The sequence below is a fragment of the Capricornis sumatraensis genome, chromosome 16 (genome assembly GCF_032405125.1).
Source record: "Capricornis sumatraensis isolate serow.1 chromosome 16, serow.2, whole genome shotgun sequence".
NCBI lineage: Eukaryota > Metazoa > Chordata > Mammalia > Artiodactyla > Bovidae > Capricornis > Capricornis sumatraensis.
In genome coordinates this window covers 66,703,318-66,725,981 of record NC_091084.1, presented here as the reverse complement: position 1 = coordinate 66,725,981, position 22,664 = coordinate 66,703,318, and the positions used below count along the sequence as shown (strand labels likewise).

The window sequence follows — 22,664 nt, the reverse complement described above, 5'->3', positions numbered from 1 at the left end:
TCTGTGCCCAGGCTTAGATGATCCATGCCAATTGGGTAGATCAGAAGGTGCACAGTTCCACAGCTTACTGTTCCCTGGGGCTGATGAGCCATTTGAGAAATAGAAGCACAGCCTCCCTGTGAAAAAGAGAGGGTTACTTGCAACAACTCATACAAGGGCATTCTCAGAAAGAAGGCAACCAGCTGACAACTGTGGGCTTTAGGTAACTCCTGCCAGACTCTTGCACTCTGGCTGGTCTTCCTGAGCCAAAATAGAAGCATGTAGAAAGTGTTCTCTGACTGCAGAGATATAGCAGGATTATGAAAGAGGATCCTGTCTGGGACTCAAAATGCCTATGGTTTTGACTTAGAGAAGAAAACGATCTACCCCATGAAAGAGCAAACATTTATATTACATTTACTCTGTGCCAGGCACTGTTCTGAGGATATTACAAATATTTACTCATTTAATCCAAATAATCAACATCTAGGCCTTAAGAGGACTCTCCTAGCTGCAGTCCTAGGCAGAAGATGGAGAAGTGTTGAGAGGTGTTAAAATAATTTGTTTTTCTTCAGGATCCGAAGACAGGAGGGCAAGCACTCTTAATAGAGTTTAGAACTATGTCATTGACAAAGTGCATTAATCAACAGTCAAATCCAGAGAGTAAAGGTCAATTGCCTACTTTCTCTTGGCAAAAGGAATTGGGAGGAGGATTGTTCTTGCAAAGATTCATCACTTTTTGATGCCTTCCAGAAGTGGTGATGGATTTTCAATGAGCCATCTACTCTTGAAAAAAATCATCCTCATATATTTGCAGTGCAGCTGCCTTTGGTGCAGAGGGTCTGCTTGGGTCCTGAAACCACCCACTCAAGCTCATATAGAAATCAAACCTGTGCCCCTGGCCATAGGATCCAGTGCTTTGTTCAGGATCGTATTCTAGAAGAGGGTTCTCAATCATTTAAAAATTAGTTTATTATTCATTTCAAAAAACTGGACCTGTACTCGGAAACTTCTAAATTTGACTTTGATAATGAAAATTAGTAGAAATTTACTGAACTGTAAGAAAGGCAAGAGTTTTTATTTTTTTAAAGAGCAATAAGAAGTGAGTTTTTTTTTAAGTACCTCTATGTATCCTTATGTTTTCTATGTTAACATTTAAATCCCACAATACTCTGATTGAATCTCCATTTCATAGATGAGAGAACTAAATTAAATGACTTGCTGAAAGTAAATAGGTGAGGGACAGAATTCAGAATATAGTCTGCCTGCAGAACTCATTACTCTTTTACATCATGCTACAGCCTGAAAGTTTTTTTTTTCTTCATCTGAAAAATGATTTGGTCCTAGCAGCATTCACTGACCATGCCAAAATGTTAATTGATCTTTTCATGTCACAGCCTACCGATTATCCACAAGGAATAGCAACAGTTAAAACCTCTTCTCTGTAATTTTTTGGTTCCCTTAACAACTCCACCATGTAATTAAACTTATTTCTCAAACAGGCAGAAATGGTTCACTAAAGAATCTGAGAACTGTTTAAATTACCCTTAGTTTCTTGCTCCGAGTTAACCATGGTCAAGTCTGGGCTTGGAACTGAAGTTCAGGAGGAATGTGGAGAATGCTGCTGGCCCAGAGTGTACCAGTGCTGAAGTTAAATGGGAGTCAGGGTGTATTTCCTGTTCATCTGTGAAACTTCTAACTTCACTCTGCCCATGGTTTTTCTCCATGAACATGTCGGGTAAACATGTAGATTGCTGAATATTTATCCTTTTCTTGGAGCAGCCTCTATTGATTTGGGCAGCACATCTCACATAGTTATTAATCATCAGAAATGGAAAATGTTTTTTTGAAAGATGTAACAATCAGAGGTTTCACATTAATGTCTTGAAAAAGATTTCCCATTATCACTACTGTCTGCGGCTGTATTATGAAAATATTTGGCTTACACCACAAAGTTTATGGATTCTTTTTTTGAGTTGTCTTAGCAGAGGCACTGAAACATAAGGATGGCATTAAATGGTTAAATTACACGCTGTGTTGTAATGCACAGTGAGATGGGAAACCCAGAGATTTAATACCATCATGAGTCTATAAAACCCCAGGTTTACAAATGCAAGTCAAATAAAAATCTATTAAAGTAGCCAAAAGTTGCTTTGAGTTAGAGGTCGTTAAATAAAAAGATAACAGGCAAGGTTATTTGGATCCACATGTCAAATAAAATGCCAAGATAAAACACCAATGGGCCATTACAAAAATACATTCATAAACTGCCTCCCTCTCCTCTCTCCTATGGGTCAAAACGAAGCTTAAGAAAATACAAAGATGTTTTCTAAGTTTGAAATCTCCAAGAAGTTAATGGTCCACACGCCATATACAAAGTACTACACACTTTCCTGGTCTGACAATGGCTGCTCTGAGGGGACCATGCAGTTTAGTACCTGGCGGAGCCAAGACGAGGAGGAGGGCTGGTGGGGGGTATTAACCAGTACAATCCCTTTAGAGAGCTGGATGAGTCCAGATGTTGGAGAGTATGATCTCCTGGATGCAATGGAATTTATGTTGGGAGATTAAAGAGAAGAATTGATTTATGACTTTCTCTACCTGTTTGCAACATGTGCTCAACTTATTATTGGTACACATTGAGATGCACAGTAATTACAATGTTGAAAATCAGGTGCAACACACGACCATAGTAGTTAAGCTTAAGGGGGGCGGGCATTTGTCATATTTCAGTCTGCACATCTGGTTCTATCATATTTGCCAAATGATTAATATAGGACTTTATTACAGTAAAATCCTTTTATATCAAAGTTTTATTTGCCAGGAAATAGAATACTTTCCTTCCATGTCTTTCTCCACCATCCCCCACATTCTCTGCTGAACTCTGAAATATCCAGCACTAGGATTCATTTGAGTGAGCAGGACAGGGAATCTGCTCTTGCCTTTGTTCAGCTCTTAAGTTCTGTGGTCACAACTGGGATATACATGCGTCCTTTGTTGTAAAAGCACATCCACAAGGGAGAAACCCTTAAGCTTATTCAAAAACCAGGTAGGATGTCAGATACCTCCAATAGTTAAAACCACAGGAATTAAATTCTAAATTTTAAACTCCCTTTTATTGAAATATAAGTTTGTTTAGTATATTTACACCACACTTTATGCACATATATACATAGAAGGCAAATTCTGTCAAATAAAAAAAAGTTTTTCTTAATAAAAAATAAAAATAAAAACAAAGTAAAGTGCATAAAACGGATTTTTTTTTTTTCCTTCTGGTGAACATCCTCATTGTCAAAATTTTGGCCGGTTGGGAAGGGGGAGGGATTAGAAATTCATTCTTTGACTCCGTGCACACAGGCAGTCCTGCATTTGTAGCCTTCAGGCCAAGGCGACAAGCTGTTAAGGAACAAGTCAGACAAACTGCCAGGGTCTGCAGGGCTCCCCCATTCTGTAGGTCCTGCTTCCTTTGTCCTATCGGAGCGGTTCCCCAGCTCTTAACAGTGACCTCACCATCACGGAGCCGGAACAAAGGGAGAACACGGGAAGGGGGCTCCACCAGCCAGTGTCAGAGCCCTGCTCCCGGGCCACCAGCGCGGCGATCGGTAGGAAATTGCAGAATTAGCTCAATGGCTCCAATAGAAGTTTTCCTTTTTCGGGAAGGGAAGGGGCGGGTGGAGGGGTTGCCAAGGAAGGGGCTGTATCTCCTACCGAGACTGCCACTCGGGGGCCAAACTCCGGCAGCAGCCAGTTTCTTTGGATGCAAACTCCGTGCTGGCACAGGGAAGAATCCTTTTATAGGCTGGGTGAGCTCATCCTCCCAGAACTTTGAAAGGAAACTGCTTGGGACTGCGAGAAAGGGGCAGGTGGGTGAAGCGGAAGTTTTCGGTCGCCTTCGCGCTCGGGTCTCCGGCTGGGCGTTGGCCGGCTGGTCCGCAGGAGGTGGCAGAGGCGACGGCCCTTCCCCCCATCATCCATCCCCCAGCCAGGGGTCTCACACTCTCTCTTCCTCCGGGTAATGCTAAGTCCCGGGTCGGCGGCCGTACTTAGCCTTACAGTGCAAAATGTGCTTGGCAAGGAAGTCGAGGCGGCGCTGCAGCAGTTGAGCGTGGGGGTCGGCGAGCGCGGCCAGCTCCGGGAAGCGAGGCTCGTGGTGCTGGTAGAGGCGCAGTAGCCGGGCGGCCGCGTCCTGGCCTCGGTGTAGCTCCAGGACGCGCCGCGCCGTCCGCTCTCGGAACACGCACACAGACTGCAGCAGCGGCTCGTTATATTTGTCCCACATGCCTGCCACCCGGTAACCGTGCACCAAGCCCGCCTCGTTGTCCAGAAAGACCAGCGCCCCGCCGGGGCCGCGGTGCAGGTTGCTGGTGGCTCGGTGCATGACCCGCGGGTCCCACTGCAGGCTGAAGAGGTTGCTGACTAGCCGGTCGAAGTTGGCCGTCAGGTAATCGAAGAGGATCAAGTCGGTCCATTGCACCAGGTCCACCAGCTCCGCCCGGCTCCGGTTGGCCAGCTCACCGCCGCCGGCGCGCAGGGGCCGCAGACGGCCGTCCTCGGAGCGCCAGGGCGCGGGCACCACTACGTCGGTGAGGTTAGGCAGCCAGCGAGTTAGGCTTACCACGCTGCCCTCGGTCCAGTGCGCGGCACGAAGCTCCTCCTGCACCTGAGCCCACTGCGCGCCCCGAGCCTCCACCCGAGCCAGTGCCAGTGGCGGCACGTGGCGCTGGAGGCCCAGCAAGCGCGCCAGGTAGTAGGACAGGGCCTCGCCCTGGATCTGCTCCGGGTTGATGCCGTAGCGCACGCAGGCGCGGGTGCCGTCGGCGAAGCGAGCCAGCCGGTTGGAACTGCGCCCGCAGCCCCCGCGCTCCAGGGCCACCACCCTGGCGCGGCGCGCCGCCTCCAGCCACGCCGCCGCCTGGGCCTCCGAGAAGCCCCGGGGCACCTGCTCCTCCAGGCCGCGGCTCCAGAAGACGCCGCCGTGCACCGCGGCGCGTTCCTCCGGCCGGGGCCGCCCGGTTGGCACGTGCCGCCTGCGCTCACCCGGGGGCTGCCCGGGCGGGCCGTCCGCGCCTGCCGCCAAGGTGAGCAGCGCCCGGAAAGTTTTCAGGGAGCCGCCGTGGGCGTCCCGCGCCAGGGGCGGGGGCAGAGGAAAGCGAGGCGCGGGCTCCCGGCCGCCGCTCCGGGCCAGGTGCCGCGGGAGTCCGTCTTCGGGCGTCCGGGAGGTGGGTAGCTCGGTCCTCGGCGGCAGGAGTCCGCCCCACAGCGCCAACAGCGAGCCCAGCGCCAGCAGCCAGAGCCCGGCGGTGGCGGCGGCGCCCCGCATTCTCCTGCCCATGCTCCGCGGCCGCGCCGGTGCCGCCGCCGCTTCAAGCCGAGCCCCGGCACCCGGGTCCCGGTGGCGAGGCGGGCCCGGCAGCTCGTTGGCTCCGGGGCTCCGGGCGCCTCAGCTCCATCGCGGCTGCGGGGCTCTGCCTAGCGCTCCGCCCGGCACTGAGAACTCGCCTGGCTGCCGCTTCCCAGCTGCTTTTGTATTTCGCTGTGAGACCCTCCGGCGGGCGCGATTCACAGGCGCCCGGACCACGTGGGAGCGAGGGCGGGGGGAATCCCCCTCCCCCTCCTCCGCCGCCGCTCCCCGCCCCCCACTCCTCCGCCCCCTTCCCCTCCTCTTCCCCTTAAAGCGGCGATGGCTCCTTCCAAGCGGGAGCAGCGGCCCCACACTCAGTCGGGGACTTAGGGGCCGGGAGCTGGAAACCCGGCTGCAGGCGCCCGCGCGGGGGCGTGGGAGCAGGCGGCACGGAGCTGGAGTCGCGCGGGGTGGTAACGACGCGCCGCTGGCTCTCATGGGGGTTGCAGTGGGCGCGGAGTCTCTCCTGCAAAGTTTAGAGTAACCCCCAATCGAGCTCCGGGCGCCGCCCGGAGTGAATGGGGGCGGGTCTTCTTGCCTTGTCCGTTTCCAGCGTTGTGATTCACTCTGCCTTATATAAATCCCCGGGGAGCTCTCCGAGCCACAGAGGATGTGACTCCAGCCAGGTTAGAAGAACCATCTGTAGCAAACAACTTTGAACCGACACCGCCTTTCCCGAGCGCGCTCACTGCCCTGGTCCTGTGTACTTTGAGACTGGTCGCTCGCCCTTTCCCGAGGGACTCTCTGGGAATTCGACCTCACTGTGCAAGAACACCTAGGCAGGTTTCATTCTACAAAGCGTCTGTCCTCGCTTCTGGACACGGAGCAGTAAAATCCACAGAAGCGGTCCCCTGCTCACGGAGCTCACTCACAGTCTAGGGAGATGGACAACCTTACAACTCAAGATCCGACCTAGTCCAGGGGACGGGGCCTTAGAGACGGTTTCTCTAGGGAATGACACGATTCGGCTCCTGGGGGACGCAGAAGGGATCGAGCTTGCTCAAGACCACAGAGGCAGTAAGTGAAGAAACTAAAATTCAAACGGGGGTCTCCAAGTAGCATGCCGCTTGATTTTCCCTCTATCAGGAAAGTTCACTATTTTTAGTCAAGTGGCCAGCATTCGTATTTTTTGAAAGCTCACTGTCATTTAGTCACTTTATGCCCCACATGTGATTTTCAACTCAAAAAATGAAAAAACCACCACCACCATACTGCATTTGACTTACTGGTTTAATGGTTTTAAGGGAAGAAGTGTTTAGGGAAGAGGGTGGAGGAGCAAAAAATAATAATAATAAAATGAAAAACAAAACCAGCAAACCACATTGTCTTCCAGACACTTTTGGGTCCAGACCACCAGGAAAGTTATTGGATAAGAACTGGCTCTCCCTCTTAGCTCTGTGCATGAGACTCTGTCCCAGATCCAAACGAAGATTCTCAGGTAAGACACGAGATGAGGGGTAGGGCTGGATCCCACCTCTGAAAGCAAGGGTTTGAAATCTGTTCCCTTTCACCTGTTTCTCTTGCCTTTATCCCCTCATCAGATGCACATGGGGGTTTTCAACTGCATCAGTGCCTCACCTGGTACTGATTATACTTATTTGCCAAAAAATGAACACCCTAAGGTTTGTGACTAAGTAGAGACATCTGAAGACCGCATCTAGAGACTTCCAGAGCTGCCTCAGTATACCTTCAAGTGTTTTCATATTGACTGAAATGCGGGGTTTTGGTTGAATCTCTTCTGCACCCCATGGTAGCTATATCATGCCTTTATATAGATCTTATCTGATGATGAGATTACTATTGCTGTACTATCTTACTTCAATCGAAGGTACCATCATCCTGTTCTGTGCAAGCTCCTTACCCTCATCTTTCCCTAGAAGGCAGAGGACTATATCTTAACAACTTTCTATTTGTCTTACCAGGTAGCATAGTATATTGCACTAAAAAGGTGCTCAGTAGCGTTTAATTTTTTGTCTTTCGGTTTAACTTCTGAGAATTTTTTTTTTTTTTGGAATGCCTTGCTTTCAGCTTGGTTATAAACTATAAGCAAGATCTCCACCTTGTGGGCATAAGTAGAATATCTTCTCATTAGAAAAGCATACATTTTCAACAGGCTGGTTAATGGCTTAAATCTGAGAATATTACTTGACTACCGTGGCCCATGCCGTGTCCTGGGGGCTATGGGGAAATCCAAAGTAGTTAGTGTCACTGTCTTTTTGCCTGTTAACAGAAACTATAACTATAAGGGATAGTTCACTGTAAATTCTATTAGGAATCTGTCTTATCTTTTATGGCTGTCTGGCACAATACTTGGCACTTAGTCGGTGTTCAGTAACAACTCGCGGAATAAATCATTGGAATGTTAATGAGATAAAACTCTGCAAGTAGCATGTAACAAGTCATTTAAAAAACTGCTTACCATTTAAAGATACAAAATAAGAGCTTTCATTCATAAAAGGGGAAAAAAATTGGTGAAGGATCCAGTTGATGGAAAAGAAGAGGAAGCACATGATTTTCAGGCTAGGAGGGCTGACTTCAACCCAGTCTCAGAATCTTCCAATCACGTTACTGGTATTGATAAAGAAACTGAAGACTTGAAGCAGTCAGCTAAGACCTTGCACCTCAGAACATGGACTGACCCTATCACAGCCAGTTGCTCATAGAGATCCGACTGAATGCACTGGGTTCCCAAACAGGAAACACTAATAGAAACTTGAACAAATGCATTGAATGCAGAGTTACAGAAAGCTGTAGGAATAAAAGAGAAACAAAAAACAAACCCAAAGTACAAGGAAGTTTAAGTCCATTATGTAAGTGATTGTTTTAGGCAGTGTTTAAAAACACTTCTCTGTTTGCTTGTAAGAGGAAGACACTCCCATTCTCCTCTACTTCCTGGCATGAGGACAACCCCCACTGCCATCCCCCTGGGGCTCCTTGGGACAGCACAAGGCACTGTCCACCACAATGTGGGACCGCAGGCTGGCCCTTCTGGCAGTTTCTTAGGAATGAGGGGAGATGCTGTTCATCTGTTCATACACAAGAACCTATTTTCACTTGGAGAACTTTCCTACCAATCCTCAGAGCTTCTCCCTGAGCCTCAGCTTCCAACTGCTTCACACTTGTCCACAGTCCTGTTAGAAGAATGATTTGTCTCATAAAAGAGTGCCTGCTGGAGAAGAGAGAAGAGGTGGAGTTGAGGGGTGGGTGCAGGGCAACAGGCTGGGGGTTGGGAGGTTTTCTAAATCAAGCATTTCCTCTTCAGTTCAGTTCAGTTGCTCAGTCGTGTCCGACTCTTTGCGACCCCATGAATCGCAGCATGCCAGGCCTGCCTGTCCATCACCATCTCCTGGAGTTCACTCAGACTCACGTCCATCGAGTCAGTGATGCCATCCAGCCATCTCATCCTTTGTCATCCCCTTCTCCTCCTGCCCCCAATCCCTCCCAGCATCAGAGTCTTTTCCAATGAGTCAACTCTTCGCATGAGGTGGCCAAAGTACTGGAGTTTCAGCTTTAGCGTCATTCTTTCCAAAGAAATCCCAGGGCTGATCTCCTTCAGAATGGATTGGTTGGATCTCCTTGCAGTCCAAGGGACTCTCAAGAGTCTTCTCCAACACCACAGTTCAAAAGCATCAATTCTTCGGCGCTCAGTCTTCTTCACAGTCCAACTCTCACATCCATATGTGACCACAGCAAAAACTACAGCCTTGACTAGACGGACCTTTGTTGGCAAAGTAATGTCTCTGCTTTTGAATATGCTATCTAGGTTGCTCATAACTTTTCTTCCAAGGAGTAAGTGTCTTTTAATTTCATGGCTGCAATCACCATCTACAGTGATTTTGGAGCCCCCAAAGATAAAGTCTGATACTATTTCCACTGTTTCCCCATCTATTTGCCATGAAGTGATGGGACCAGATGCCATGATCTTCGTTTTCTGAATGTTGAGCTTTAAGCCAACTCTTTCACTCTCCTCTTTCACTTTCATCAAGAGGCTTTTTAGCTCCTCTTCACTTTCTGCCATAAGGGTGGTGTCATCTGCATATCTGAGGTTATTAATATCTCTCCCGGCAATCTTGATTCCAGCTTGTGCTTCCTCCAGCCCAGCGTTTCTCATGATGTACTCTGCATATAAGTGAAATAAGCAGGGTGACAATATACAGCCTTGACGCACTCCTTTTCCTATTTGGAACCAGTCTGTTGTTCCATGTCCAGTTCTAGCTGTTGCTTCCTGACCTGCATACAGATTTCTCAAGAGGCAGATCTATGAGTACCAGTTTCCACATCTGAGAAATGAGGATGATAAACCCTACCTACCTCATATGGTTGTTGTGAAGTTCATGTGAGATGTTACTAATAACCATAACAACATTAACAGCAAATGCTTACTGAGTACTTATTATGGGCTAGGCACAGGTCTGAGCTCTGCACATGTGTTCTCCTTTCACCATCCCGACAAGAAACCAAAGCTTAACCAGTAACTGGCCTGAAGTTAATGGCAAGTAAAGTTGAAGTTAAGTTGCTCAGTCATGTCCAACTCTTTGCGACCCCATGGACTATAGCCTCTGTCCATGGGGTTTTCCAGTCAAGAGTACTGGAATGGGTTCCCATTTCCTTCTCGAGGGGATCCTCCCAACCCAGGAATCGAACCTGAGTTTCCCGCATTGTAGGCAGATGCTTTACTGTCTGAGCCACCAGGGAAGTCCACATAGCAAGTAATGATGAGGCCAAACTCTTGGGAAATTATAACCTACTAAGAAAATGACAGATATAAAAAAATTTTAAAGTAAACTCAACTGTATGCAGGTCAAGAAGCAACAGTTAGAACTGGACATGGAACAACAGACTGGTTCCAAATCGAGAAAGGAATATATCAAGGCTGTGTATTGTCACCCTGCTTATTTAACTTACATGCAGAGTACGTCATGAGAAATGCTGGACTGGATGAAGCACAAGCTGGAATCAAGATTGCCAGGAGAAATATCAATAACCTCAGGTATGCAGATGATACCACCCTTATGGCAGAAAGCGAAGAAGAACTAAAGAGCCTCTTGATGAAAGTGAAAGAAGAGAGTGAAGAAGTTGGCTTCAAGCTCAACATTCACAAAACGAAGATCATGGCATCCGGTCCCATCACTTCATGGCAAATAGATGGGGAAACAGTGATAGACTTCATTTTGGGGGCTCTAAAATCACTGCAGATCGTGACTGCAGCCATGAAATTAAGCTATGTTTGCTCCTTGGAAGAAAAGTTATGACCAACCTAAACAGCATATTAAAAAGCAGAGACATTACTTTGCCAACAAAGGTCCATCTAGTCCAAGCTACGGTTTTTCCAGTAGTAATGTATGGATGTGAGAGTTGGACTAAAAAGAAAGCTGAGCACCAAAGAATTGATGCTTTTGAACTGTGGTGTTGGAGAAGACTCTTGAGGAGATCCAACCAGTCCATCCTAAAGGAAATCAGTCCGGAATATTCATAGGAAGGACTGATGCTGAAGCTGAAACTCCAATACTTGGCCACCTAATGTGAAGAACTGACTCACTGGAAAAGACCCTGATGCTGGGAAAGATTGAAGGTGGAAGGAGAAGGGGACTACAGAGGATGAGAGGGTTGGATGGCATCACCGACTCAATGGACATGAGTTTGAGTAAACTCCGGGAGTTGGTGATGGACAGGGAGGCCTGGCATGCTGCAGTCCATGGGGTCGAAAAGAGTCAGACATGACTGAATGACTGAACTGAACTGAAACTCAACTCAGATTTTGCTCTGAAGTGTTCTCAGGGGTGGCTCTTAAGTAAAATGCTGAAAAGCATGAATCCTCAAACCAAACTGTTCAGATTTAAAATTTATCAATGGTGTGATTTTGAGTAAGTTACTTGACCTCTCTGTGCCTCTGTGTCCTCATCTTTAAAACACAGTAATACCAGTGCTATTGGTATTACTAGTTACAACACCAGTATACTATCTGATGAGTAATATGTGTGTGTATATTAGTGTCCGACTGTGTGACCCCATGGACTGCAGCCCACCAGGATCCTCTGTCCATGGAATTCTCCAGGTAAGAATTCTGGAGTGGGTTGCCATTACCTTCTACACAGATGAGTAATAGGAATTGGTTAATAGTGATAACCTTACAGTTTATCCTGATTAAATTAGCATCTGTATGTAAAGCTCTTAGAAGACAAAGTCCAATATACATGTGTATACACATATGTATATATGCACACACATATATATAGTTTTTCTTTGATGGCTTAGCAGGTTAAGAATCTGCCTGCAATGCAGGAGACAGAGGAGATGCAGTTTCCATCCCTGGGTTGGGATGATCCCCTGGAGGAGGGCTTGGCAATCCACTCCAGTATTTTTGCCTGGAGAATCCCATGGACAGAGGAGCCTGGCGGGCTTCCTGGTGTCCATAGGGTTGCAAAGAGTGGGACACGACTGAAGTGACTGAGCGCACACACACACGTAGTTAATTTGCAGTGTGTTAGTTTCAAGTGTACAACAAAGTGATTCAGTTATACACATATATATGTATATATTTATTCTTTCTCAGATTTCTTTCCATTATAGGTTATTACAAGATATTTGATATAGTTCCCTGTGCTATACAGTAGGTCCTTGTTTTATATATAATAGTGTGTATCTTTTAATCCCAAACCCTAGTTTTTATTATTCCCTTTTCTTTCTGTTTCTCTATTTTTCTCCTTCTTTTCCTGTTGCTGTCCTGCACCAAGCCTCACTTGAGTCTTGAGAAACAACGCAGGTGGCGACCTTGCCCAATGTACCCTCTTTAAGCCCCAGATGAGCATCATCCCTGAAATATTTTACTCTCTTCCTTCCCTATAGACTCAGTCCATTTGGTCCAAAGTTCCCAGTGTAACTCTTGTTGAAATCCCAGAGCCTCCAGCCAGCCTTGAACAGCTGGCTTTCTCTCACTACTCTGCCTCATTCAATCCTGACCTTTTCTGGGTCTTCTGAGTATCAAGCCTTTCTGGGGGAAAGATGCCAACATGCACCCTTCTGGATGCATTCTGGATGCTTCTTCAAAACAGAAAAGAGGGAAAGACCATGTCAGAGATAAGTACAGTATTCCTTGAAACTGGGTATGACTCCTGTTTTAGCTGTTACTAGCTGTGTGACTTCAGGTAGCTTTCAAGTCTCGCTGGGCCACAGTTTCATTATTTGTGTTTCCTGCTCTACTCTGTCTCCCCCTAGGGTACATTATTTTTCTGCTTGGGGATCATTTTCCTTTTCTTGGTATCTATTTGACCATGATCTGGATCTCCCAAGAAATGCTTAACTGATTTCATCTTTATGTATCTGGCTGTTAGGGACAGGTATTATACACACCTGACTCTAGGTAAATGCTTTTGGATAGCTAGAAGGAGGTCTGGAAACATAGTCTTTACAATCAACCTGTCTACATGAGTGAGTTCTAGTTGTTGTTGTTGTTTTGACCATATCATGGAGCATGTGGGATCTTAGTTCTCTGACCAGAGATCAAACCCATGATCTCTGGGAAGTGCTGAGTCTTAACTGCTGGACCACCAGGCAAGTCTGAGTCTCAGATTTAAGAACACACTGTGTTTCTGGAAAGAAAGTCAAGGTTGACACGAACCCTTAATTTATGTTGAGACTAATAGTTACAGGATTCTCTTTGTTTCATGTAGCTCTCTTTTTGACCTGCTTTTGGAAAAGGTTCCTGTAGCCACTGGTGTTAGAGACTAGAATCTAGAGTTGGAGCCTTGGTGAATTAATTTAGTAAATTTCAAAGCAGTTGCTGATGCATATCTCAGTCATATATCATCATACCCTAGTAAGATGGTAAAATGATGGTAAAAATTCTGGACTGGGCATTTGGGGACATGAATTTCTTTCTCTGCTATAACTTATTCAACTGACGTTTATTGCTCATGTGCTAAAGGCCAAGAATGAGCAAAAAGCGATGGCATCGGATTTTCTCTTGTCTTTAACACCTGCATCAGGAAACACTGGTTGTCTTTTCTTCACCCTTCTCCCTTCCCTTCCTGCTTCTTGGCAGGTCTCCATCCTCCTCCCTGTGCCTGGTGCTGGAAGGGAGGCTGAATCCTGATTGGGCTAAATCAATCAAGTCCCTTCCATCGCCTTGCCAGTGTTGGATTTAGGGACAGACAAATGGCAGCCATTCTGGCCAGTGACCCCAGAAGGGAAGTCCACAGTGAGGTTTCTGGAAAAGATGTCTGTGCCATGACAAAAAGATGCAGAAAAGATACGGCATTTTCCTCCCTGGCTCAGGTCTAGATTTGAGGCCTGGAACTGTGGCCATCATCATGTAACTGCAAGGGGAACTAAGTGGACACACTGAGGGGAGCAGAGCAGAAAGAGGGAAGGAAATCCCTGGTGATGTCTTCACATCCTTGGTGATGTCACCAAGCTCCTGGATTAATCCACTCTGGAGCCATCCTGCCTCTGGAGTTCCCTGGAGGTTTAACCCACTCTGTGTTGGGGGTTTTGTTCTTCGCAGCCAAAAGATTCCTAAATGATATACCTCTCACATGGGAATTTGCAAACCGAAAAGAGGGCAGACATATAAACAGAACTCTTCCACCACATCTGTGCTGCTGGGAAAGCAGTGTGCTGTGGTCTTGTGGCGCATGTGCTTGCAGCCAGGCTGAGTCTTGCACTTATTGGTTGTGTTGTCTTGGGAAAGTCACTTAGCCTATTAACTCATCTGATAAAGGGAGGTGAAAACCTCACCTGCCTCGTTATGATGTTGTGTGGATGAAATGCACACTAAGACGTACCAAGTGCTCAATAACTGTGATCAATGGCTCTAGCTATTATGGAAATATTAATGGAAACCACACAAGAGCCCAGAGGAGGGAGCAACTAATTCTACTAGAGAAGAATTAGGAGGAAGGCTTCACCAAGGAGACAGATGTGAATCTAGGTCTTGAAGGGTAACTGGGGATTTGCAGGTCAGGGTTTGGGGAGGAAGAACGTTGGGGGTGAACAGAAGGAGCCGTGTTGAGTTCATTCCTGCATTTCAGGAGCTCAGTGTCCTCATCCTTAAAAGCACTTGAATGTGTTGGATTATCTTAATCCTCTTTTCATGAAAGAAACAAATCTCAGGTCCCTTCCCTAAACTGAGAAGCTCCAGATGGGAGATTCTTCGTGGCCCCTTTATCACTCACCTATCATTTTTCAACCCATCCTGGGGAAATTCATTCAACAAACATTTGCCACTGAAGAAGGTGACTCTCGCTGGCTTTGTTGGTTTCTTTGTTCATAGCAGCCCAGAGCCTTATCTGCTGTGCAATTAGCAATGCTGTGCTTCTTCAGCTTCCCCAGGCCCCATGCATCTCATCAGTCAGATAGATGCTGACGCTTAATTAAGCTTGTAAAGCTTTCTGATTTCCTTAGATGAAAGGTGGCCCGTAAGTACCAGGTTTTATTTTGGTGGCTCCTGCCAAGGGTTATTATAAATAGGACTGAGTGCCACGTGGCTGAGCTCTTAGGGTGATAATGTGTCAAGACCAATTGAGGCTGCCGAGAGCAGAGATATTATCATAATGGTTCCATCATAGGTGGTGGGTGTTAATGGAAGTGACTGTGAAAAAAATATATACTGGAGGCAGCGAAGCTGGACCAGAGGTGGCTGCGAGTGAAATATCGGCAGTTCCTGGGATCTCCATCATAATCATTAGCTATATTAGCCTCAGAGCCATTCTTCTGCCATCTCTTCTAGACCAGGCTCAAATTCAAGTAAAAAATGATGCTTTAACTCCAAATGAAAATATATTCCCTTGCTGCTTTTTAAAATCCATTTACATTAAAATGATGGCCAGTAGGTAAGTAATTTATAACTGGGGGGCTCACTGCAGAGTGGCGGGTGCCGTTGGAATAGCGAGCAGCCTAAGTGGGAGACCGAGGGATTTCCAGGCCTAGCCAGAGTCATCGCTGTTGGCCTGAAGAGGGGCTGCAGGAATATGCAAAAACAAGGGGTAACTTAGGGACACTCCCTGGTAGGGGATGGTGAATGGAGAGGTGGCATTGTATTTCAACAGGAAGGTGGGTGAGCAAACAGAAGTTCTGCAGTCATGCAGCCCTTGTTAAGAATGTGCGAGCTTCCTGGCCTCTGGGGTTTCATTTTCTGAAACCCGGCCTTCCCTTCGATGGAAGACAGTCAACAATATCTGATGATAGTGATGTTGATGATGACGACAATGGTTTAACCCCATTGCTAGTTGAACTTTCCCCATTCTTTTGAGGTCCGGTTAATCTTGACCCAAATTCCTTTTCCATGGCCTGGGAGGGTCCAGAAACATTCCCTCCCTTTCTGAGAGTGCCTGGGCCTCTGTCCCTCAAACTTGTCTCTCTGTGTCCACCTCCTGCTTCTATGCTTGTTGCTTTGACTCCAACACACAGTAGCGTGGATGTGAGGTTCACTGCCTTATCCACAGACCCCACCCCCAAATCCACTTGGGCCAAGAGATGAGTTTAGTAGGTTTGCTGAAGATCTACAGGGACTTCTGGGGTGGGGCTGGGGTCACCTCTTTATGTAAAGCCTTCTTGCATCCAGCTCTCCTTTCCCTTTCCTTCTCCCCTTTGTGGAGAAACAGGCAAAATTTCCCTCTTCTCTCATGGCCTGCTCCCATTCAGGCCTCAGCAGGATCTCAGCTTCTTCCACCTCAGGCCCAGGTTTACCGTGGGATCAGGTTGGGAACAGAACTCTGGGGGGCACCACTGAAAGATTCTGGGGGTCCTTTCTGCAGGTGGTGTGATGTGTGAGAGCTTTTCATGAACTCACGCTTTACGACCATCCCCCTCTCCACCCCTTGGAGGTATTAGTCCTCCATTTCACTGATGGGAAAACCAGAGTATCATGAGAAGTAAGGCTTCTAATTGGCCTGGGACACTTTTGCAAAGTAACAGAAAAATTTCAAATCTAGTCAGCTCAGAGACAGAGGTTAGCTTAACTGCAGTGCCATGTGACCTCCTGGAGCTGGGAAACACCCTGGCCAGTTAAGCAAGGGGCCTCCTACAAGGGACTCATCTCTTCCTGGCATGTTGTCTTACACCAGGCCTGTTGGAAACGTGTATTTACATCTCTCTTTCTCTCTGCTAGGTGATTGAGCCCAGCTCATCTCCTGAGAGGCCTGTTGTAGCCCAGAAAGCTCCCCGTGATTAATATCATATGGGGGTGGATAAGAGGGATTGGAAAAGAAGTGGGCTGGACTGGCTGCCTGACCCAGTGGTCCTGAGGACAGCACTCTGTCCATCTCAGGACAAGATTAGCCTGAGTTAAGGTCAGCACTGCAGGGATGACCATCCCCTGCTATAATTTCTCCTCTGATTTCACCCCTCCTGAGAACCGACTCTGAGACTGCCACGCAGAAGCAGCGAATTGCCTCCATGAGGCTGGGCATGTTTGTTATGCACCGGGCACTGAGACTCCCGGCTCCTGAATTATCTCTGGTTCCTTTTCATTTCCCCAGAAGAAAACAGGAAGAGAAAAAAAAAAGCAGAGACCGTTTCTTGCCTGCTTGAGTTTAAAGAACAAGAGCGTTTTAGGGACAATGTGGGCCTGAGGAATAGCAGGAGGAGAGCTGAGGAATAATGATGGTGATATATTTCTAGAGCTCCTTGCAGTTTTGCTGAGTTCTTTCCTGTGACAGTCTTGTTGAATTTTTACAATAATCTGCTAGGGAGGGGGTTGGGACTTCCCTTGTAGCTCAGCTGGTAAAGAATCCGCCTACAATGTGGGAGCCTGGGTTTGGTCCCTGGGTTGGGAAGATCCCCTGGAGGAGGGCATGGCAACCCACTCCAGTATTCTTGCATGGAGAATCCGCACAGACGGAGGAGCCAGGTGGGTTACTGTCCATGCGGTCACAAAGAGTCAGACAGGACTGAGGACTAAGCACAGAGATGGGTAGTAGGGCAAGGGTTGCTATTTTATGAAGGAGAAACTGAGCCTCCTTGTGTGATGGAGGGTTGTGTGATGAGTCCAAGGATGTACAGCTAGGTCCTGGCAGACCTGGAACTTGCACACGCTTTATCTGGCTTCCACGTCAGAGCTTTTCCATGGCGTTTCAATCCCATGGCATTCATGCTTTGTTCAGTTTAGTCCACATCTGCAGACTTTGTCACAACCTCTGGTTTTCCACATGGTGGCAAATCCCTGTTGAATGTATGTTACAGTGACCACTAGAACTCCACTAAGGAGGGCAGGAAAAGGAGCCCAGGGACAGTTCCCCAAAACCTGCAGTAGTTAAAAGCCCCTCTTGCCTTAAATGGTGCTTTCTGTTTCTCTCATTAGCAAGTGTGACAAAAAGGAGGAGGGAAAGACAAACCAGAGGGTTGTGGAAAAAAGAAAGAGATTATCTTGAAATCATTTTCTTTGCCAGCCTGATTCTGTTAAGAAATAGAAGATTTAATCAATGAGAGTCAGAGGCAGAAAGGGGGGGGGGGTAATTACTGATCACTGAATTATGGGAGAGGGGTAGTTATCATAAAACACCTCTGAGATGGCAGAGAAGAAATGGTGAAAAACAAGAAGTTTTCTCTTACTTCTCTGCTCCTATACTTGATACCCTTGCTCGCACAGGGCAAAACCAAGCCAAGAGACCAAGGTAGGGTGCTTGACCTTGTTGCCTTTCTCCATTGAGAGGGTCACTTAGTTGGGGATGATGACAGATCCGTATGGCTGTTTAGGCTCAGAGAGGATGCCTAGACTACATAGAAGTCTTCCCGCCTTGATTTTCTTTCTTTTAAGATGGGATGTTAATGCTTGCCTCACCAGAGTATTATGAGAATTGAATAAGGGTATGGGATTTAATAAATATAGCAGGTGAGATATTCCAATACAGTTTTGGCATATAGTAGGTATTCAGGAAGTATTAAAAACCAAACACTCAGCTGCATGGAAACATGCCTGAGAGGACATACTGAGTGATTAATAGCATTACTTTTTAAGAAAAAAACCTGTGTGTGGGCGACACTTTTACTTTTTATCATATATGTTTTTTTCTTTATCCTTCCTGAGGCATCTGAGAAAGCGTTCTGTATGTATTAATGGGTGTGTGTGGAGGCTCAAGTTAAAAGTTAAAATCAGATTTAGAGTAATGAAGAATGTGATATTTTGATACCCCCATCTTTGTGTGATCGTAAAATTTGTACTCACTACTCTTGAGTCACTTGTGGTGCCTTTGATGCCAAGTGACAGAAATGGACTGGCTAAGTCAAGAAGCAGGAATGGGATTTGGTAGAAGGATGCTGAAGTAGTTCCCAGCATCAGTGAAGGACCTGAAAATTGGGTATTGGAAAGCACCAGAACTCCACAGCGCCAGGTAGACAAGCAGGAGGGCCTTCCCTCAAAAGTGCAGGTATACCATGTCTCAGCTCCAGTCACCTCCCATTCAAGTGTTTATGTTCCAGGGAGAGGAAATCTAACTGGTCCATTTGAGGACAGCTGTTTCCACCATATTGGTTCACCTGGCCTTTGCACTGTGACAGGGAAGGTAGTTTATGAGAAAGCATAAAAGGAAGCAGTTTGGACTTCCCTGATGGTGCAATGGATAAGAATGTGCCTGCCAGTGTAGGGGACATGGGTTCGATCCCCGGTCGGGGAAGATGCCACATGGCACAGAGCAACTAAGCCTATACGCACAACTCCTGAAACGTGCATTCTCCAGGGCCAGCAAGCTGCAACTACTGATGCCTGCGCCTTAGAGCCCATGCTCAGCAACAAGAGCAGCCACTGCAATGAGAAGCCCACGCGCCATAACTAGAGAGCAGGCCCCGCTTGCCACAACTAGAGAAAGTCCACACTCAGCAACAAAGACCCAGCACAGCCAAAAATAAATAAATAAATAAAATTTTTTAAAAAATAAAGGGTCAGTTCTGAGCTGGACCATGATGTTGTAGGTACCTACCCCACTAGTCTGTACTGTTTGAGTTTTGAAAAATTATAATCTTGTGTTATTTTAAAAATAATATTGAGAAAACTCTTAACCATGCATGAAATAAGGAGAGCTGTACTGTAAGATCTTAGCAGAATGTATTTTGTGCATCTGTTATAAGGAGCCAATACAAAACACAACCAAGCAGCATTATATGCCTGGTGATACATCACAGGGCAACACATCAGCTCTGGGTCTGCATAAATGCTGATTATGATGGCAAACACACCCACACCACAGAAACAATGCCTGTCTTTTTTACTCCAACTGTTAGCAGATCGAAAATTTCCGTAACTTTGTCTAGCACTGCCTCTCGAATTAGGAAGGGAGTTTGAGACCTTTATTAGGGTAAAGGAAAGTAATAGGGGATTTCTGATTTCTCTATCACTAGCTGTTATTTTATGGTGTTTAGGAGGCCTGCAGAGTGGATACAAAGGTATGCAGGGTGTGTGTGTCTGTGTGTGTGTGTGAGAAAGAGAGAAAGAGGGAGGCAGCATTTCCTTGCAATGATTTAGCCAGTTCTGTCTTGTAAGAAGCAAGCTCCAATCCAGATTGCATTTTCAATGCTGGCCTTCTGTGTTTCCCAGGAAAGAGGAGCCCAGTCATGGGTCCCAAGGGGCTGAGGAAAAAGTGAGAAGCAGGGAGTGTGGCAAGTCCAGGAGGATCTGGGGGAAATGCTTTGTGTCCTTGTAGTGCCTCCTGGCAACATCAGCACCACAGTGGCTGGCTTCGCTCTCTCCCCTCCTGGCAGCCCCATAAGCATCCTTCCCAGTGTCAGTAAATCTTGTCTTTGGCCATCCACCCCTTCCTTGTGAGTTTTTTCTTTTCTGAAGGTGTTGCTGGGGGAGATCAGCAGAAACTACTTAATTGAAGGCAGAAACCTCATCTCTAACAAACAGGGATGGATTGATAACAGATACCATTTACCAAGTCTTGCTAACAAGCCAGGCAGCTCACATATCCTCACTAACCATTTCGGGTGGGTTTTTATAGACTCTTCTACAGATGACGAAACTGCAGTTCAGAGGGTTTGAGTATGTTACTCAGTTTGGCACAGCTCTTAAAAGAATTAATGCTTTCATATTGTGGTGCTGGAGAAGACTCTTAAGAGTCCCTTGAACAACAGGGTCAAACCAGTCAATCCTAAAGAAAATCAAACTTGAATATTCATTGGAAGGCTAGTTGCTGAAGCTGAAGCTCTAATACTTTGGCCACCTGATGCAAAGAGCCCACTCACTGGAAAAGAACCTGATGCTGGGAAAGATTGAAGGCAAAAGGAGAAGTGGGCAGCAGAGGATGAGATGGTTGGATAGCATCACCAACTCAATGGACATGAGTTTGAGCAAACTCCAGGAGATGGTGAAGGACTTTCATGGGATCACAAAGAGTCAGACACTGCTTAGCAACTGAACAACAACAACGACAACTTAAATGGTAGAAAGTCAAGTTGCTCAGTCGTGTCCGACTCTTTGCGACCCCATGGACTGTAGCCTACCAGGCTTCTCAGTCCATGGGATTTTCCAGGCAAGAGTACTGGAGTGGGGTGCCGTTGCCTTCTCCAGGGGATCTTCCCGATCCAGGGATCGAACCCGGGTCTCCCACATTGTAGGCAGACGCTTTACCCTCTGAGCCACCAGGGAAGCCCAACTAAATGGTAGAGCTAGATGCAAATCTGGCCAGTGTGTCTTCAAGGTCACCTGGTCCTGATGCCCCCTCTGTATGGGAAAGCCAGCTCAGGAGCGCCAAGACCCGATAGCTTTGTCACCCATCACTGATGACTCTGGGACCAATCACAGAACTGTTAAGCAGTCACAGCTTTAAAAAAAAATTTTTTTTATTAGTTTATCCCTTTGTATTTCACTTGTTTATTTATTGATTTATTTTTAATTTTTTTGGCTGCACTGCATGGCATGTGGGATGTTAGTTTCCTGATCAGGGATCAAATCCACACCCCCTACACTGGCAGTGAGGACTCTTAACTACTGGACCACCAGGGAAATTCAGCAGTCTCAGTCTTAACTACAACGAATTTGGGAATTATGAGATAATATAACTGCCAAAGCCAGCAATGTAATGACATAATTTGAAGCCGAGGCTCTGAGTCTGCTCTTTGGGGCCTGGTCATGACTTACCAGGACTGTATAGCCAGCTGGAGAGCCCTCCGAGGACTGCTCTTTCTGAGATGCTCAGGGAAAGCTTTTCTTCTCTCTTCTGCTTCAGACGCTGGGTATCCTAACATCTAAAGTTCCTGGGAACAGAACCATTAGACTCCATAGTTTTATTGGAATTAAAAATATTGTGAATTTTGGGCTAACTGCAGCCGGCCATAATGAAGATAAAAATGGGATTGCTTTAGACAATACCGTGTACTAATTAAACCAGCGAGAATGAAACCACAGAAATACAACAGCAACAAAAATGGGAGTTGTGGGCTTCAGAATACTCCCCTCGCAGGATGCTGGACTTAAATTTCCATTGTTTTGAGTGAATGTGGCCCTGAGGAATCTTGTAGGGATGGTTTTTCACGTGATTTCAGGGCATTCCATCTCTTGTAGTGTAGTAACTTTGATAAAACAGTAGCATGTTTTGTTGGGAAAAAAAAAGTATAAAATATATCTATAACTAGGAAAGCATCCAAGAGGACACAGCTAACTATTAGCAATATGTTACCTTGGGGAAAGGAAATTTGAAGAGAAAGGACTTTCTTCTTTTTCTTTAAAAAAAAGTCTATATATTTCTGGTGTGTTTAAATTCATTATGAAAGTGAAAGTGAGAAGTATTAGTCGCTCAGTTGTGTCCAAGTCTTTGTGACTCCATGGACTGTAGCCCACCAGGCTCCTCTGTCCATAGGATTCCCGGGGAAGAATACTGAAGAAAGTTGCCATTTCCTTCTCCAAGGGATCTTTCCAACCCAGGGATTGAACCTGGGTCTCCTGTATTGCAGGCAGAGTTTTTACCATCCGATACGCAGCACAAATATTTTGAACAGACTAGAATGATCAAAGAATTGCTTTACAGTGAATGATTCATGCTTCATGGCACCAGGTTATCACAAGGCAGATAGGTGACTGTTAAGAAATTGGTCCAAATGGGCCAGGAGTTAATACGGGAATGGACTGGGATTGGATGGTAGCCATAGAGATGGAAGGAAGGGAGAAGGACTTAAGAAGCCAGAAGGCAGGGTGTGATGATTGATTTTATGTGTTGATGAGACTGGGCTAAAGCATGCCCCAGATGGCTGTTTCTGGGAGGGAACAGCATTGAATCCGTAGACTGAGTCAACAAGATCACCCTCACCACGGTGGGTGGCGGAGCTTACTTGCTTGAGCTGGTGCATCCTTCTT

The 22,664-nt window shown here is 46.5% G+C and overlaps 1 protein-coding gene across 1 annotated transcript; it reads right to left on the bottom strand.

Moving 5' to 3' along the window:
- Positions 1–3,173: 3,173 nt before the first annotated feature.
- FJX1 (four-jointed box kinase 1) lies at positions 3,174–5,311 on the bottom strand. Its single transcript, XM_068988992.1, has one exon. The coding sequence runs from the start codon at positions 5,309–5,311 to the stop codon at positions 3,998–4,000; it is 1,314 nt and encodes a 437-aa protein (XP_068845093.1). The 3' UTR covers positions 3,174–3,997.
- Positions 5,312–22,664: the final 17,353 nt, after the last annotated feature.

Bases quoted from the DNA above. Each gene is read 5' to 3' on its own strand.
- FJX1 (XM_068988992.1), bottom strand. From the start codon at position 5,311: ATGGGCAGGAGAATGCGGGGCGCCGCCGCCACCGCCGGGCTCTGGCTG.